This window comes from Dipodomys spectabilis, unplaced genomic scaffold (genome assembly GCF_019054845.1).
Source record: "Dipodomys spectabilis isolate Male_0828 unplaced genomic scaffold, ASM1905484v1 ptg000054l, whole genome shotgun sequence".
NCBI lineage: Eukaryota > Metazoa > Chordata > Mammalia > Rodentia > Heteromyidae > Dipodomys > Dipodomys spectabilis.
The window spans coordinates 43,969,604-43,988,164 of record NW_024870731.1 but is presented as its reverse complement, the minus strand read 5'-3'; the positions used below and the strand labels follow the sequence as shown (position 1 = coordinate 43,988,164).

The following is an 18,561-nucleotide window of genomic DNA, read 5'->3' as shown; positions in this document are numbered from 1 at the left end:
GGTCTGGGAAGGTTTGACGAAACAGCAAACAATCCAACTAGAAGCCCCTCCCCAGCTAGGCGGACATGGCTGCGAGATTCCTGTCCAGAATGACAGAGCTCCGGGCTGCCTGGGGATGCCCCTTGCAGCCAGGCCCACACTGCTGGGCCCTTGAATCTCCAGGCCACCTAGCAGGGGACTGTGGCCATGGGGGTGGGCGGGTCAGAGACCATGTGCTCCTGCTGTCTGTGGGCTCTGTCTGCCAGCAGGCACAGCAAACACAGCTCCACAGCTTCCAGTTCTACAACTTACCACCTGCCTGCTCTATCCTCAGGCTCTGCATTCATGGGTCAAGAATATTGAGGGAAAGGACTGGGGGTGGGCAGCTTAGGCACCAGGCCTCGGTCTCTAGCACAGCCAAAAAAAAAAAAAGAGGGGAGGGAGTGTCTATAATGAAGATGTATAAACGTTTTTTCTTGTCGTATTCCCTAAGCCCCATATCTTGACTACTGAGAAGGCACTATAGGTTGAGGGCTGTAACTCACTAGAGATGGAGTGTCTCACACGGAAGGGTAGGCTCAGGTTCTGTCAGATTTGACAGCATTAAGGGGCCTGTGCACCCTCAGATACCAAAGGCCAAGGGTCACAGCTGTGTGACACTGGACAGCATTCTGCACTGATGCATGTGAATTTGCTCATCTAACACGGTAACAATTCTGACACCCACCTCCGGGGTTGCTACGAACACCCAATGGGAGGAGCAGACAGGACACACGTCCTGATGTAAGTGCCACAGCCCCATGAGTTTCTGTCACATGCCAGATGCTTCCCTAGCTGTGGAGAGGTGGCAGTGGCAGGAAGCAGGCATCAGTCAGGAGGACACAGACACAGAACTCGGGATGATTGCTATGCACAAGGGCTGTGTCAGCCTCGTGGTGTAGGGCAGGCAGTGGGGCTGAGCCGAGCCCCACTGAAAATCAGGCTGAGATGAAAGCGCAGGGGGGCGGTTCCAGCACAAGGAACCAAGATCTGAAGCGGGATCCAGAGCCCGTGGGCCCGCCTCACCTGGGTCCCCGTCCTCATCCTCGTGATGGGCGCTCGGATCCTCACCGCCTGCAGCTGTAGCACCTCCACCTCCACGTGGTCCTAGGGCGAGAGTGGGCCTCGGGCTGACTGCCGTCCCAAGGCGAGGAGGCACCACAGGACAGACGCCTGCTCCGGGGTGGCTCAGCCACACAGACCAGTCAACCACTTCCCGAGCTGGTCCCCCCACTGAGACTGCAGCCCTACCTGCCCCAGGCCACTGTCAGGCTTGGAGCAGAGCCCAGGGTCCACCCTCCAGCCTGGACATCCTCCCGGACAGGTCTCTACAATCTCCCAACCCCTAATCCAGCCTATCTGTCTTTGACTCAGCAGGGCACAGGGTGATAATAGCGGACTCTGTGCCCTTCCTCATCCTGAGCGCAGGTCTCCTGAGTAATCTAGTCAAGAACTGACTCTTTGTCTTCTTCACAGTGCTGGATTCACAAAGACTTGAACTACGAAAACCCTTTAGCATTTGGGCTTGCGTCTGTGCCTGGGATTTGGGCCAATGCTGGGCACCCCATAAGTTCAACCCCTCCCTCTCCTTCTCGTGTCTCCTCCCACCAGTTGTGGATGTCCCTCAGGCCCTGGCTGCTGATTGTGTGACTTGGACTGGACAGGGGAACTGGAAGCATCTGACCAAGACCATATGTCCAACAGATGTGGGGGCTGCAAACTGAGCCCCTGCTGGGTGGGCTCAGAGGAGCTGGTGGCCCAGCTGCCCCTCTGCTAAGAACCACAAGGACCTTTCTCCAGCACCTCCCTAGCTGACCAGATGGGGGGCTAGGAGGAAAAGGGTCCATCAAGGCCAGATCACAAAGAGAAGGGCCAGGAGGGAAGGCAGGGCTGCATCTCCAGCCAGCTGTCCTTTCAGCCACGCCACTAGGCTCCCAGGAGGAGGAAAAGAGCCAGTTCCTGAGCGACAATCCTGACTGCAGATAGAGAAACAAAGCAGGGCATTGTAGGATCCTGCATTTTACTCTCCAGGACAGCTTTCCATGCTCGATACTTTCTTGCGAGCTTCACGCAAGCGATAACACACAACCTGGACAGCTGCCACTGCCATTCAGAAAATCTGTGGTTTAACTGGGATTCTGGGAGACAGATGCGAAAACTGGAAAAAGGAGCCAGTCAATGAACTCAATGTCAGATCAAAGTCAGCCTCAGGGAAGGACCTGAGGGCGGCCGCTGCCAGCTCCCACAGGTGCTGGGCTTAGATGCTCTTAGCTGCTCACAGGGAGGACAGGTGGGGGGGACCCGGATGGGGTCTTGTTCACAGCCATCCTGCACAGTGCTCACCACTCTTCAGGACAGACTGGGTTTCCAGTTAGCTGTGAAGTGAGGACACAAGGCAGCCTCAGGGAGGTCACTGAAGCCAGGATGGCTTATCCCGGGGCCGTCCTCAGGAGCGGTGATGGCTGACCCCTTCCCTCTCTACTGAAGAACACCCACCCCTGGAGAATGAGGGCAATGTGGAGACCAACTTACACCTGCCTGGCATCAACCCCCCTGGTGTAGGGCAGGGAGAGTCTTTTGGGAGGAGACCACTCCACCTAGGCTTGCCAGCTTCCTGTTAGCTTGGAAGAAGCAGATAAGTAATGAGCTTGCCCAGCCCAGAGAACTTCTGGCCAGCATTTTCCTGGAAGTGCAAACCTAAGTCTGAACCACTGTTTTTCATGAATCCACGCTTACGGTGCACATCTAGAACTGACACACACTGCCTCATGCTCTGGGCATCTTGGCTAGGAGCAACCCCTTCCCTTTGCATCAACACATGCCCTCCCTGCGGGAAGAAGATGTGCACACAGACCAAGGCTCAGGACTACTACACACTGGCCACAGGCCATGAGCGGTTCCTTCAGGCAGCTCGTCTGCAAAGGGGACACTAGCAAACACACAGGGTGCCAGGGTATTGGGCACAGCCATCATCATTACCACCAGGGAGTCCCTGGGATGGGGTGTGGCATTGGGGAGCTTATCCATACAGGGCAGCTGGAAGAACCAGGGAGACAGCCTGCAGAAGACCACTTCGGGGGTCTGGATGGCCTGCATCGGCGGGGCTGGCCCAGGTGTTGTCTGGGAACAAGGGTGCCCATCCCCCCGAGTTTCCTGGCTGTGGGTGTTCTCACCATTCCCAATGGCGTGACAATACCTGAGAGACAATGACGACCTTGCCAGTCTCCGCATCCACTGCCCGCACAACCCCCAACACAGAGCCGTTGCCAACCATGAGCCCGCGCACCATTCCGGCACCGCTCACCACTGCCACGCTCTCATTGCTGATGGAGAAGAGGATGTTGGACTGAGGCTGGGGGCCGCCCTCCGAGGTGATCTGAAGGGAGAAACAGTGGCGCTGTGAGGACCTGCCTGCTGACCAGCCCTGCCGCGTCCTAGAGACCTGCTGTCTCAGCCACCTCCACCATGCCAGGACGCAGACCCACTCCCTGGCCCGCCTGGACCTAGGGTGGTGGGCAGGGGCCAAACTGTGGTAGAAGTGGAGAGCCTGTGACCCTTGGTTCTTACCTGCATCATGGCCCCGATAATCAGCGTCACCTTCCTGGGTATCAGCCTGAATGGGGGGAAGACCTGGGTGTGGAGACACAGGAAGGGGGTGATGCCTGCTGTGCACAATGCACCATCCACACTTCCTGTGAGGTGTCTGTGGGACATGGTGTCACTCCTCTGAGGAGTGACCGGTGTCACCAGCCAGGGCTGGTGGGGGGCCTGCACCCCCCACTAGCTGATGCTCTGGGGAGGCCTCGGGTGCGTTCTGCTGTTTGTAAGGCCCTGTTTCTTCAGACTCCCATGAAATCATTTAACGTGTCCCCCTACAGCATCTGTTCTTGGCCTGCGTTCCCAACCACAGGAAGAGCGTTCCCTGGGGCTTTTAGGGAATGCACATTATCTGGCCCAGACCACACTTTTGGAGCCACAGGTGGGGCTGCAATTTGGGATCTGACAAGTCCTCTGCAAGATGGCTGTGCATCCTCTTGAGAAAGAAGCTCTTTCACTAAATTCTAAATATCTTGCACTCAAAACAAAACCCTCTAATTTTCTACTAAAATAAAATGCAATAGTTTTCTCTACTAGCAGACTCGAAAGTTTTCTGGGAAAAGGGGGCTCAGGGCTAGTTCCCGCTTGCCAGGGTGGACAACAGAGAGGCCGGGTGCCCACCCGCCTGGCTGAGCAGAGCATCTGCATCCGTCCTGCAGCCCTCACCAGTCCCTGCTTGGCAGGTGTGTACAACGTGCCTGAAGTGAGTGGCACAAGAGTAGATCAGGATGCTGTACTATTTACAGCAGAAATGAGTTCTTCACCTCTAGGAGGAGGAGGATGCTCTCCCACCCACAGAGGTACAAACTCTCTGCCAGCCTAGAATGCAGACCCAGCCCTTGCCTGGGAAGACTGTGGAAGATGCTGGCTGCACCCAGTTTAATGCTGCTGCTAATAGCCAACCTGCCCTGCCCTTCCATGTAGCCAGTATGTTGTGGAAGAGCTGCTGCCTGGCCCTGCCCCGTGTGACAAGGCACGGGCCTTCTCAGAGCCACACAGAACCTTAGAGCACAGAGGGACATTAAATCATTCAGCCTCGTTCTGGTTCTTCCAGTGTCACGAACTGTGCTGCTTTGCAGACCCCTGGGACTGGTGACCGTTCCTTATGACTAGAGGTCACAAGAAGGCACAGGTTAACGTGACCTTTCCATGGGAGCTTCCTGGACGCCATGAAGTCCCCAATCGAACACAATAAACACATCCCACCCCTTCCCCACATGGGAAGGACCAGTTGTACTTCAATCTGCTGTGGCGGGGAGCTGATGCGCTGTCCTGCTTTGTCTGTCACACTAGCAGATAGGCTGGTCTGGCCGATGGCCACGCCATGCACGAGGAACGTGGCAGTATAGCTGTCCAGGGCTTCATCCAGGGCCCTGAAATGGAGGGGAGAGCTAGGATCCTTCTTCCGACACAGACGGAGTGGAGAGGCTGTGGCAGGGCTGGTGCTGTCTTGAGACGCCCTCCCACCCCCCCACCCCTGGGAACTCACACCAATGTGACGATCTGAGAGGCTGCTCGGAGTTTCAGGTCCATGAAGCTGAAGTACTTGGCCAAGAAAGGCTTCTTGTCAAAGGCCAGCACTCGGACATAGGCCTTGACTGCCTTCCCGATCTCCACCTGTGTCATGAGGGCAGAGACTCAGAGGCGGCCTTTGAATGGACAGTTCCTCCTCCTGTGGTGCCCACGGCTTTCTCAGACAGCATTAACAACCTCCAACCCAGGGACCCAGGAACTGGGGATGAGTCATCTCTGGACTCAGCCTATCAACAATGAAAACTGTACACAAAGTGGCTCAGGGATGCTGAGACCATAAACTCTACTTCCTGCTCCCCACCGGGTAACAATCTAATTAGGGAGACAAGATACTGCTTAGAGCATCGGGCATACAAAAGAAACTCAATGTTCACTGATTGAACAGCTTACATCTGGTTGTATATAATGCACACAGTAAGAACTTTAGGGAATGAAGGACAAAAAAATGCTTTGTGAAGGAAAAAATAGAAATCTAGTTAGCAAATCAGCCAGGGAAAGAGGATTGTCTGAGGACGATCAGAAGCTAAGTAGAGAATATCAGTAATAACTTTTAAGAAACAGTCAAGCTGGATGTTGGTGGCTCACACCCATAATCCTAGTTCTCAGGAGGCTGAGGATCTGAGGATTGTGGTTCAAAGCCAGCCCAGGCAGGAAAGTCTGTGAGAGTCTTATCTCCAATTAACCATCAGAAAACCAGAAGTGGCGCTGTGGCTCAAGTGGTAGAGTGCTCGCCTTGATCTGAAGAGCTGAGGGACAGCGCCCAGGCCCAGAGTTCAGGCCCCACAACCAACCAAAAAAAAAAAAAAGAAAGAAAGAGAAAGAAACAATGAAAATTGCTTTAACACCCCCCTTTAATTACACACGCTTTTACGCACTCAGGAAAACAGGAACCTCAACACAACTTCCGTTTCTTCAGACCTGGGAGTCTAAAGATGTCTATTTACAAGAAAGAAAAACCCAGGTCTAGTCTCCATTTTCCAAAAAGCAGCTGGTTCTGGGGAGTTTCTCCCCTACCACTGAAATCCCAGAGGACCCAGAGCCTATGCTATGGGGAGGAAAGCCCCAGGCAGCAAGCATCTGCCTGGCTGGAAGCAACCTATGTGCGCTGGAGGATGGGGGCTTCCAAGTCAAGGCTAGTTGAGTCAGCTTCAAGCAGAATTTACTGCTGAGCTCTGTTGATGTCAACCTTGACGACCACGACGAAATGTAACACAGGACCTTAGCCCACACCATCTGCAAGGAACATAGGAGTACAAGGCAGCACCACAAACTCCTGGTAACTCGGGAGGGTCAGGGGCACAGAAACCAGGAGGAGAGGTGGACACTAGAGAAATGCCTCTGTCGCCACATTGTTTTTTCCTGTTTTCTGCAAATCAGCAGAGAGGGGTCCATATCACTGACCTTGTCCACCACACGGACATACAGCTCCTGGATGTCTGAGACGTAAACAACAGCCTTTGCTGGAGCAGGGAAGGCCAGGCACAAGTCGTGGATCATGATGGTAGACGAGCCCGGGAGCAGAGGGTGCACCTGTGTGGTGGAGACAGGCAGGGCCACTCAGCTGAGGGGCCCCGGCTCTGCTCACGGAGCCCTGAGCAGCCCCAGGAAGGAGTGGACAAGAAGAGTGGCCAAGCAGTGGCCTGCTCTCCTCTGATGAGTCCTGCTTGCCATGCGATGATCTGGGAATGCAATGTTGGTACTAGAGTGGACTCAGAGATCATCTCAACAGTATGCACTGCTCCAAGCGCGTGCATGTGCGGCCCTAGCAACCTGGAGGCAGAGTGAGGATTCAAACCCAGGATGCCATGTCCTCTCCTGGCCACCTGTGACTGCAGGCCTGGGAACAGAACAGCACTCCATGTGGTCTCAAGTGAGCTGTAAATCAAGGGCTGATAAGAGACAGTGCTTTCATGCCGGGCGCTGGTGGCTCACGCCTGTAATCCTAGCTACTCAGGAGGCTGAGATCTGAACATCAAGGTTCAAAGCCAGAACGAGCAGGAAAGTCCATGAGACTCTTATCTCCAATAAACCACTCAAAAACTCAAGCAGTAGAGTGCTCTACTCAAGCAGTAGAGTGCTCACCTTGAGCTGAAGAGCTGAGGGATGGCGCCCAAGCCCAGAGTTCAAGCCCCATGACCGACAAAAAAAAAAAAAAGAGAGACAGTGCTTTCCAAAGGCAGTTCTCACTTAGAAGGCCCAGTATCAGAGAACCTAGATCAAAGCAGAGAGGTCATGCAAGTGTGTACTCCTGGGGTCCGGCTCACCTCCATCACCCCAGCTTTGCTTGAAGTGGTGGCCTGCTAAGATGTTCTGAATGAATGAACAAACCCAAGCCAGGGTTTGCTAGTCTTCCAGCTGCTAAAGATCCCGTTTAAAATCCTTTTTTTCCTCTGCATGTAGCAACAAAGCTCTGCTTTCCAAAGGAGACAATAGGCATCTCACTAACTACAGATGCCGGGCACTCACGTGCCCAGTGTCTGTTGATCAAACCAACTTTTTTTTGTTACCACTTGTCCTATCACTAAGGTGTACGGCATCTGGGACAGGTTGAATTTGAAAACTGGGCCACTCTGCCAATTGCCAATATGACCAAGGTGGAGGATACATCCCTCCAGATGAGGCGGGCCTGCACATCTCATACAAAGGCCCACAGCAGATCAGCCAGCCAGCCAGCACTAACTATGGGTTGAGGAGTGGATTCCAGGAGCCACCAGGTATCTGGTTTTCCTGATGATTACACTGTCTGCAAAGCTGCAGGGAGAGCCAGAGCTTTCTCTGAGGATCCACCGCAGCTTGGGTCTGCTCATACAGAAGCAGCTTCTGTCAGGAGCCGGCCTGGCCTTTATAACCTGGGGACGTTGTATGGATACTGCCTTCAGACCCGCATGTTTTCAAATCCTTTTTGGGATTTTTTTTGGGGGTCTCTTCTTCAAAAGGATCATTCTTCACATTTTAAACACAGACAGAATGGAGGCTGGGGAGTGGAGGGGTCAATTCCTCTACTTGTTTTCCCAGAGGACGGAGGTCCCAGACCTCCTCTGGGTGGCAGAAGCGAGGGGTGCAGCCAGGCTGCCCTCTGGAGAGGGCCTGCCCTGCTCGTCAGCTTGCTTCACCCATAGCAGTCCTTTCGTGGAGAGCTAGGAGGCTGCCTTGGAGACCTGGCTGCTGGCCGCCGGGCACACAGCCACACCCAGCAGACCACGTGGGCTCATACTGCCTCGCTTCTCCAGGTGCCTTCTCGAGCAGCATTCAGAGAACGCTTATGAGAGACAGGAAGGGGGGTGACCATGCCTAAAGACATTCTCATTTCGAAGTGTTGAAAGTGCCACTTGAGAATGTCAGCAAATACTGCGCCCAGGGGAATGTCCTGTCAATTTGGAGACAATGAATGCATTACTGCTCATTAAGAAACCGTGACGTCTAGAGCTCGCCAGGCCCCGGGGTTCTGTTTGCTTCCTCTCAGCTCCCCCTCCCTGGACCCTGATCACACTTCAGCATTGTCCCCTGACAGGTGTTAGGTAGACATGTCACCTGTAGACTGCTATTTCTGGACACGGTGGAGCCGCCGGCTTGTTTTCTCCAGTGGGCAGGTCAGTGTCACGTCCCACACAGGACGGTGAGAACCTGTGCCCCTAACTGCTCAGCCCGAGGGAGACGGCACCCGCTCACACCAAAGTCAGGTCTTGGCCCGGGTACTGGGTGCTCTGTATGTCCCAACCGGCCCTGTGGGCTCCCTCAGGACCAGGCTGGAGATGTGCCCCACTGTCTGCACACTGGTCTCACGGGCAAAGCAGACCATCCCCCACTGCCAGCTCCTCTGCCTCAACCCTAAGACACCCGCAGATGAACGATGGCCTCAGGAAGGAGGACGCACCACCGTGGCTCGCCAGAGCACAGCCGACCTGTCCCGCAGCCCCGTCACCGCTGGACCTCAGAGCCCCACTCAGCGCCCGGCACATGACAAGCATGCCCAGCACACAGTAGGCCCCTTTCCTTTGCTGGTAAGGAAACAAGCTCTGCTCAGAGGATTTATTTTGAAATGAGAGGAAGTGTAGAGAAAAAATAAACAGTAAGTTTAAATCAGGTAAACATGCCCTTGTGCATGCCAGTGGAAAATAAAATACAGGCCTCTTGTGGAGGGATCTGGGGGCTGTGTAAGCAGAACTAATCACAGGCCTGCATAGCCTGGAGTGCATTGTGTGGGCACAAAACCTCCGCCAGAGCCCCGCCGTGTGCACTGAGCTGTGTGTGCAGGGAGTGCCGCACCCCAGGAGCCATTCTTGTGTCCCAAATGTGTATCAATAGGGAAGAATGAAGCATTTTCTCGGAGCTGTGAGGAGAATGGCTGTGGGCTTTCTTGTCTCTGTGATTAAGGGAAATGAGAATGCTGCTAATTAGCAGCTGGAAAATGCCAAAAAAAATGTGTAAATGTGTCCTTCAGAAGCAGCTCTGTGAAGGAAGCTGTGAGCACCCATCACAGACATCAGCTCTCCATGAAGCTACTGGGGAGCCAAACACTGTGAGTACTGCAGTCCAAGGGCACGGAGCTAGTGAGACTCTTACTTGACAAATAAGTTAGGCACAGTGGCATATGGCTGGATAGATAGGAGGACCAGAGAATCCAGGCAAACACATGAGACGTTATCAAAAAACTAAAGCACAAAAGAGCTGGAGCATGGCTCAAGCACTACAGTACCTGCCTAGCAAACTCAAGGCCTCAAGTTCAAACTCCAATACATGGGGGGTTGGGGAAAGCAAAAAAAAAAACAACAACCAGGTGGTCAGCAGGGTGCTGTAATCCTAGCTACTCAGGAGGCTGAGATTCAAGGATCATGGTTCAAAGCCAACCCAGGCAGAAAAGTCTGTGAGACTCTTATCTCCACTTAACCAGCAAAACCGCAGAAGTGGAGCTGTGCTAGCCTTGAGTGAAAAGGCTAAGGGACAGCATTCAGGCTCTCAGTTCCTAGTACTGGCACAAGAAAAGAAAACCATGAGGTGAAAATTCTTCTTGAGACAGGGAGAAAAACCAGGATCTGATTTCCCTTCAGAGTAGCAATAATCTTTGGCACAGCCCAAGAGGAAGGAAGACTGGGCTGGACCATTGCTTTTTTCTTTTTATAAAGGGAATAAAAATATTTAGGGGCAGCCGGGCGCTGGTGGCTCACGCCTGTAATCCTAGCTACTCAGGAGGCTGAGATCTGAGGATCGCGGTTCAAAGCCAGCCCCGGCAGGAGAGACTGTGAGACTCCTATCTCCAATAAACCACCAGAAAACCGGAAGTGGCGCTGTAGCTCAAGTGGTAGAGTGCTCGCCTTGAGCTGAAGAGCTGAGGGACAGCGCCCAGGCCCAGAGTTCAAGGCCCACAACCGACAAAAAAAAAAAACAAAAAACTTGGGGGCTAGGCATGGTAGCACACACCTATAGTCCCAGCTGTCAGGCAGGAGTACCACTTGAGCCTGGGAGTTCAAGACCAGCTTGGACAATACAGGAAGCCGTTGGATCTTAAAATAAAAAAGGCAGAGGAGCTCTTCCCAGGGTTGCAGGCTGCTGGCCTGCTATCTCGACACACACTGGCTCTGTGCTGAGGGAAAGTTCCCCTGCTTGGCTGCACAGGCTCACCAGGCCTTCTTAACTCTGCACTGTGAACAGGAAGAAGCGTCCTCTCCACCAGACAGCAAAAGACAAGGTGAAATAGGTCGGGCTATTGAGTAGATTTCTGCTTTCCCCTGAGAAGCCGGCTCCTTCCTCACGCAGCACACTGTGCACAGCCCATGTCAGTGAGGCCCCTGTGCTGACATGGTAATGTGAGGTCTACAGCTCAGCCCTCAGGAGACATGGGTGGAAGTCATAAAGCACACAACTGTTAAAACCTCTGCATGTGGTTCTAGGCATGTACAGTGAATGAAGCCACGCTTCAGCAGGCGAATTGAAAAGAAGGACATTGGTAACACCTGAAATATGATCCGCACCCCCCTTCTCTGCCTGGAGGTGGCAGCTCCACCCCACACTAGTGTACCCTAGGTCAGGTCTCAAGGCCCAGCTCCATTAGGGCAGTGCCTAGGAGTGAGGGAGAAGGTGGAGGCCCGGTGACCTGCAGCTGAGGCACAGCCCCAGGCCGGTGTAGCACGAACTCGGAGCCTATTCCTCCACATAGACCCACGCAGGAAGGAGGGGCTCCCTCGGGTGTGGCGCCTGGAGAATACTAGGACCCGATTAGTCTCAAGACTGGAGACCCAGGAATATGGGGTTGCTGATCCCAGACACCAAGTGCAACAGAGGCTCCTAAGAGCAGGAGCCAGAGAGAGGTGTCAGGTGTGCCCTCCTCCCACAGCACCAGCACTCCCCGAGGAGGAGAAGCAGGCCCAAATACAGACACTGTCGGAACACAGGAAACGCCAACTCCTCACCTACACACAATGCAGCAGTTCACACCCAGTGAAGGGAAATGGGCTCACCTGGAGGCTGCAACTTGTCTGAGAGAAATGGGCAAGTTGACAGATGGCAGGAGCCACCTAGGTGTCAGAACAAACCCCCACCATCTTCCTGGGTGAGAACTGTCTCTTCTAGGAACTCTGACTGAGATCAATGATTTAGGGTGCACTGAAGACAACAGAGCAATCAGCCCCCAGTAGTGGAGATTAACAGTGGAGGGTCTGGGAAGGGCAAAGGGCAAGGTGAAACCAGACACCAGACCTGTAGAAGCCACTGTGATCAGAGACCTCACGGCGTGCGTGTGTGTGTGTGTGTGTGTGTGTGTGTGTGCGCGTGTGTGTGTGTGTTTGTGTGTATGTGTCTGTGTGTGTGTGAAGTGGGGCAGAGGGAGGGATAGAGGGAAGAGAAGAGAGGACAAAAAAAAGGTATTCTTACCTAAATTGAATATAGTAAGACAAGTGAAAGGAAAAATTCACCGGTTGGGGGACAGGAGCTGAAGAGTGAATTCAAACTGGCAGCTGGAAGGAATTATGTGATGTGAGGAGTGAGGACAGTGAGGAGAGCCACAGAGGCATCTGGGCACCATCAAGTGCACCAGCCATGCATAGTGGGAGAAGTAGGAGACAGAAGGAGAGAAAACGTATCTGGAGCAATAATGGCTTGCAACTACCCACATATATTACAAGGCAGTAAGTAGTCTGTTACCCCAGGACGCTCCATGAAATCCAAGTACCACAGACACAGACTTACAAACAGAAAGGCCATAGTTTACTGTGGCGTGATAAAGGCCAGCAGAGGGACACTGACAGAAGCAGACCACCAGTCTGTGGACCAGTGAACTTGCCACAGAGAAACCGGGAAGGAGGATGGAAGGGTGGAATTCTCCAGAACTCAAATCTTACTCACCTTCCTTAGAAAGTTCCTTCAAAGGATCCTGGATTTGGATCAAGTTCTGAAAACTACATCATGGTTAAATAAATAATACTTAAAGCCCCAAAGGAGGAAATAAATCTAGAAACCAGCAAGAGAAAATGGCTCATCCCTGATAAGGGAACCGATTAGATTAGAGGCTAACTTCTCACCAGAAGCAAAGGTCATCAGAGGAAATAACGTTCAAAGTGTTCCAACAAACAAACAAACGAACAAACAAGAACAGAAGAATCCCTCACTCAACGGGTTACACAGAAGGTAAAATAAGATAAAAACTGGAAGAATGTGCTGCTGACAGATCTGTCTTAAGAAAAATGCCAGAGGAAGCTCTCCAAACAGCCCGTGACAAAATGTAAGCCTACACAAAGGACACCTATAGAGGTAATTATGTAATTATAAAAAACTGTGGAGAGGCATGTTTTTGTTTTTTCCCTCTGGTTTTAAAAACAAAATGTGATCCAGGCCCTCGTGGCTCTCACCTATAAGCCTAGTTACTCAGGAGGCTGAGATCTGAGTTTGACAGCAGCCTGGGCAGGAAAGTCTGAAACTCTTATCTCTAATTAAGCACCAAAAAAGCTGGCAATGATGCTGTGGCTCAAGTGGTAGAGTGCTAGCCTTGAGCAGAAATGCTCAGCAAAAGTACCCACAGCACCAGCATAAAATAACAAAACAAAAACCTGGCAAGTTTGTATTGTATTTTGGGACCTGGAACCTTCGGAGATGTAACATATCTTCCAGTAATAGCATGAAGGAGATATGTGAGAGCAAATAATAATGGGTTTGGAGATGACTCCAGACCGTAGCTCACATTAGGGCCACAAATATGAAGAGGCCATCAGTGACCTCATGCATAGCTCAAGTGGTAAAGCACCTGCCTAGCAAACACAACACCCTGAGTTCAAACCCCAGTATCATCAAAACATAATTCATAGTTTGCAAATATGCAGAAACTAAACCACATGCTACTAATGAAACTTAAACTTAGAAAAATCTGAGGTGAATGAAAAGGCAGATGTGCACAGCAACATTTACATGACAAGCTAAAGCAGACTCTAAAGGGAAATGAGGGGCTGGGAAGGTGGCTCAGTGGTAGAGCGCTTGCCTTGCATGCATGAGGCCCTGGGTTTGATTCCTCAGCACCACATAAGCAAAAAGAAAAAAGCCGGAAGTGGCGCTGTGGCTCAAGTGATAGAGCGCTAGCCTTGAGCTGAACAGCTGAGGGACAGCGCCCAGGCCCAGAGTTCAGACCCCACGACCGGACCCCCCCCCCCAAAAAAAGAAATGAAACAATAATGAAAATTAACAGAGACAAGAAAATACAAATGAAACTCAAAGTTCATTCTTTGTACAGTAGCCCAAGTGGCAAACCTTTAGTTAATGCGAGCCAGTGAGGAAAAGAATCGATGCAATGACTAGAACCAGCAAGGACAGTGGAAATTTCCAACAGACAAACAGGACTACTGGGAAAAACTGGGCTAACCGGCTGGGAAGGTGGCTCAGTGGCAGAGTGCTTGCCTTGCACGCATGAGGCCCTGGGTTCAATTCCTCAGCACCACATAAGCAGAAAAAGCTGAAAGTGGTGCTGTGGCTCAACTGGTAGGGCGCTAGCCTTGAGCTGAAGAGCTGAGGGACAGCACCCAGGCCCGGAGTTCAAGGCCCACGACCGACAAAAAAACAAAACAAAACTGGACAACCAAACACCAGTCATTAGAGGTCGGACACGGGCTGCTCCCCAGAGGCTTGTGTGTTGTGGCACTAGCTTGTGGTTCCTACCTACATGCAAGTGGTAACAGGGTGTTGGAGGAAGTAGGCCTGGGCTGAGGGGATTGCCCCTCCCCCTGGAGCTTCCCCTGCCATGAGGTGAGCAGCCTCCTACATCATGCTCTCCAGCCACGCTATCCTGCCACACCACAGGCCCAAACCCCTGGCCAAGCGACTACAGACTGAACTTCTGAAACCATGAGCCAGCAACCATGGGCTGAATTTCTGAAACATGTAAATTTTTCCTTCTTTTATTTATCTTAGGCACTTATGTCACAGCAACAGAGAGCTGACACAGCAACACATCAGACAGAATGGATAAAATGAACAAAGTCTTAGCTACCAAAAGTTAATGAATAAATAAATCATCTGAATACAACATAACACATTGAAGAAACTGAATTGGCAATTTAAAAAACTCCTCATGAAGAAAAGCTCACATCTATGTCTTCTCTGGTTAACATGCTACCAAACAAAAATAATTACTATCAATTCTACATAAATTCTTCCCTAAGTAGAAGAAGAAACACTTCCAATTTATTCTATGAGTTCAGTATTACCTTATCTATTGAAGGCAGACAATATCACAGGAAAATGACAGACCAATCTTTTACAAATAGAATGTGAAAATACTGGAATGGAAAATACTGGGGTGGGGCTGGGAATGTGGCTTAGTGGTAGAGTGCTTGCCTTGCTTAGCATGCATGAAGCCCTGGGTTCGATTCCCCGATACCACTAAACAGTAAAAGTTGGAAGTGGCACTGTGGCTTAAGTGATAGAGTGCCAGCCTTGAGCAAAAGAAGCTCAGGGACAGAGCCCAGACCCTGAGTTCAAGCCCCAGGACTGGCAAAAAAAAAAAAAAAAAAAAAATCCTGGAACAAAATACTCAGAACTAAATTCATCTACATATAAAAGATACATGCATCATGACCAATTAGGATTTATCTGAAAAATGTAAGATTGGTTTAGTTTCTGAAATTCCATTAAAGTAATACATTGCATCAACAAAAAACAAAGCCCACCTAGATCAAGAACTCAAGAGTTGTGGGGGGGTGGGGGGGAGGGAATGGATCCAAGACCTCTTCATGACAAAATTCTGCGAAACACCATCACAAACAATAATGACCCAAATCAGTGCTAGAGGCTTGGTTCAAGTAGTAGAGCACCAATCCAGAAACTGTGAGGCCCTGAGATCAAACCCCATGTGCTACAAAAACAAAACAAAACAACAACAAAAGAACCCTTATATACAAATGTTCATAGCGGCCATTACTCAGAGTATTCAAAGGCAGAAAATTCAGATACCCATTGGCAAATCCATACAAAGGACTAATTAGCCATAAAAAAGGAATAAACAAGCTGGGAGCTGATGGCTCACACCTGTAATCCTAGCTACTCTGGAGGCTAAGATCTGAGGATTATGGTTCAAAGCCAGCCTAAGTGGGAAAGTCTGTGAGACTCTTATCTCCAGTTAAGCACCAAAAAGCCAGAAATGGAACTATGGCTCAGTAGTACAGCACTAGACTTGAGCACAAAAGCCTAGGGACAGAGCCCAGGTGTTCAAGCCCCAGGACTGGCACAAAAATAAGGAATGAACTTTTGGTACATGTTACAACATGGATAAACATTGAAAACATTACTCTAAGTGAAAACAAGCCAATCACAAAATACCACACCTTGTGTGATTCCATTTACATGAAATGCCTTGTTGATGCTGTTTTGATACCCTGACCATAACGTGACTACCCTCTCAACAAAGGGGAAGTCAAACCAACTAAACCAACAACAGCCCAGCTGGGACTTACTAACTCTGCTTGTATGGTGTTGCTCTGGACCACCTGTACTTATGACTTCCAGGATTCATTTCATACATTCTGTACCGAATCCTTTTAAAGAAGATAACCAAGATGCAAATATGCTGATATTTAGGGTATTGTCTTTGCCTTTTTTAATCTATGCTTTTTTAATATAAAAAAAAATTAAAGTTTACAATAACCCAAATTCTTCACAAGAAGAGAATGGCACACCAACAACAGTGGCAGGTGTGGTGGCACACACCTGTGATCCCCGCTACGCAGATGGAGGTAGGAAGATTGCAATTCAAGACCACCGGGGGCAGAATTAACAACAAACTAAACAAACAAAATAAATAAAAAGAACAATTGCATAACTAACATTAGAAAAAGGTTAGAATGCCTAAGTACAAATGACTGCATAAAATAATATGCAGCCTACATTGCAATATGCAAAAAGAAATCTCAGGACATGATTTAAAAAAAAAACCAAGATGCTAAATTTTTCCATTGGCATTACCAAGTCTTTTTCAGCAAGAGTAGGAAAGAGCCGAGAAACATGGAACTAGGTTTGATGGCTCACACCTGTAATCCTAGCTGCTCAGGACACAGAGATCTGAGGATTGTAGTTTGAAGTCAGCCTGGGCAAGAAAGTCCTTGAGATTCTTAAAAAGTCAGAAGTGGAGGTATGGCCCAAGTGGTAGAGTGCCAGCCTTGAATGAAAAAGCTAAGCAAGAGTGCAAGGCTCTGAGTTTAAGTCCCAGGATCAGCACAAAAAAGAGAACTATGAAAAGCAGGTATTATTATATTATCTATATCTATCTCATCTCTCTATATAGATATGGACATATGGACACGGACACACACACACGAGTTTCTTTATGGTTGCTGTAGTGCTGCTTATGAAATACAATTTTAGTCTTAATTAAAAGATTGGTTGAAAGGAAACCATTAGGTAACCAACAGTGTGGGTGATAGGATATGGAGCAGGACCAGAGGTGGCGCTGCAACACTCAAGTTTCAGAGTGAGACAACCTAGCCGGTTTGATTAAGGGTGAGCTTCTGAAAGAAGCAGCCTGCAGGCCCACAGACAGCCTGGGTGAAGAACGGGAGCCAACTAGGAGGCATGGGGCAGCTCACCGTGGCAATGCCTTGGGACTCCTGGTAGGCCACCCTGGCGACATCTGCCGTGCTTGTGTTGAGGAAGAAGTAGCCAGAGCCTTCAGTGATGCGAAGTTCCGCCTACAGGGAGAGGTGTAGGAGAGGGTCAGGCCAGGTGCTGGAGGGAAAGGGGAGCTGGCTGGGTCTCTTACAGGCAGGGCAGGCTGTACCTGGACTCCAGGGTGGTTGTAGATGGTCACCTCTTCTGGATTCACCCTCACATCCTCCACCAGGATGAGTTCTATGGAGGCCGACACAGGCATGGGAGGCTCGTGCTGAAGGGGTGAGGCCCAAACCATCACATCCAGGAGAACAGGACACCTGGCCACCTCTCTGGTGGAGGGACAGATGCCCCAGGGCCTGGACTCACTCCAGGCCGCTCATTATGTCTAGGCCACAAACCCCCATGAACCCAGGTGCTCCTGGGCTCCATGGAAGGGCAGCGTGCCCTGTAAGCACCCCTTGGTGAGCCTACGTCCCGCCAGAGCAGGGGGTGGTCAAAGGTCCTGCTTAGTCACTCCAGCTGCTTACACACACACCTGACCTTCAGGGCTCACAGCAGATGGCCAGGTGTTGTGCATGAAGCACACGCCACCATGGAGGAGGACACAGACAAACAGCAAAGCCTCCGACCAGCCTGGGCATGGGTGAGGGCCCCACAGAAGGGTCTTCTGACTCATGGAAGATGAGGAGAGCCGCCACTACCTTGGGTAGCAGACAACGCACTATGTGTCACATGTACTGGATATGACCCACGTGCCACTCACCCATACATACAGTGACACACACAGCGCATCAGCGATGGACCGTGCACATGAACGGGGTCTCTAGAACGCCATCACCCAGTGACACTGCAGGTGTCTTGGCTGGGGGGTGCACACTATCATGTGCATAGACCTACACACGCCTCACATGTCTCTGCTGAGTGCCACAGGACTACACCCAAGCGCCTGTTCCATGCCAGGGATCTCAGGGCAGAGGGCCTCTCAAGAAAGCCAGCTCGAGGAAGGAAGCCCGGAGAAATGTCCGTACCAGGGGAAGCCCACAGGGCAGAGATCACTAGTGCACCAAGAGAAAGTGTACAGGCCTGCAGAGGGCCCACAGCATGCACGTCCACGGGGAGGCCCACCAGGCCGCTCATAAGCCCACAGGAAGGGACGGAGCCATCAAGGACTGGGACAGGCGAACCTTTCAGAGGTACTTCCCCCAGCAGACTCTGAGTGAAACCTTTCCAAGACACCATGAAGCTCCCCGTGCTGGCACCTAGGGTGCTCTGAATCCTGACACCACCTTTCCTTCCCAACCAGTACATGCTGCCTCCACCTTATTCAAACGC

The 18,561-nt window shown here is 51.1% G+C and overlaps 1 protein-coding gene across 1 annotated transcript in view; it reads right to left on the bottom strand.

Moving 5' to 3' along the window:
- Positions 1 to 18,561, bottom strand: part of Nup210 (nucleoporin 210) — a 75,132-nt gene that overhangs the window by 17,626 nt on the left and 38,945 nt on the right. The window contains exons 19-26 of the mRNA XM_042679847.1: positions 17,396 to 17,500; positions 17,205 to 17,306; positions 6,550 to 6,678; positions 5,105 to 5,232; positions 4,853 to 4,988; positions 3,586 to 3,648; positions 3,215 to 3,394; positions 1,045 to 1,125 (exon numbers count right to left, since the gene is read on the bottom strand). Of these exons, the coding sequence (XP_042535781.1) occupies positions 1,045 to 1,125; positions 3,215 to 3,394; positions 3,586 to 3,648; positions 4,853 to 4,988; positions 5,105 to 5,232; positions 6,550 to 6,678; positions 17,205 to 17,306; positions 17,396 to 17,500 (924 nt within the window). The remainder of the gene's footprint in view (positions 1 to 1,044; positions 1,126 to 3,214; positions 3,395 to 3,585; positions 3,649 to 4,852; positions 4,989 to 5,104; positions 5,233 to 6,549; positions 6,679 to 17,204; positions 17,307 to 17,395; positions 17,501 to 18,561) is intronic.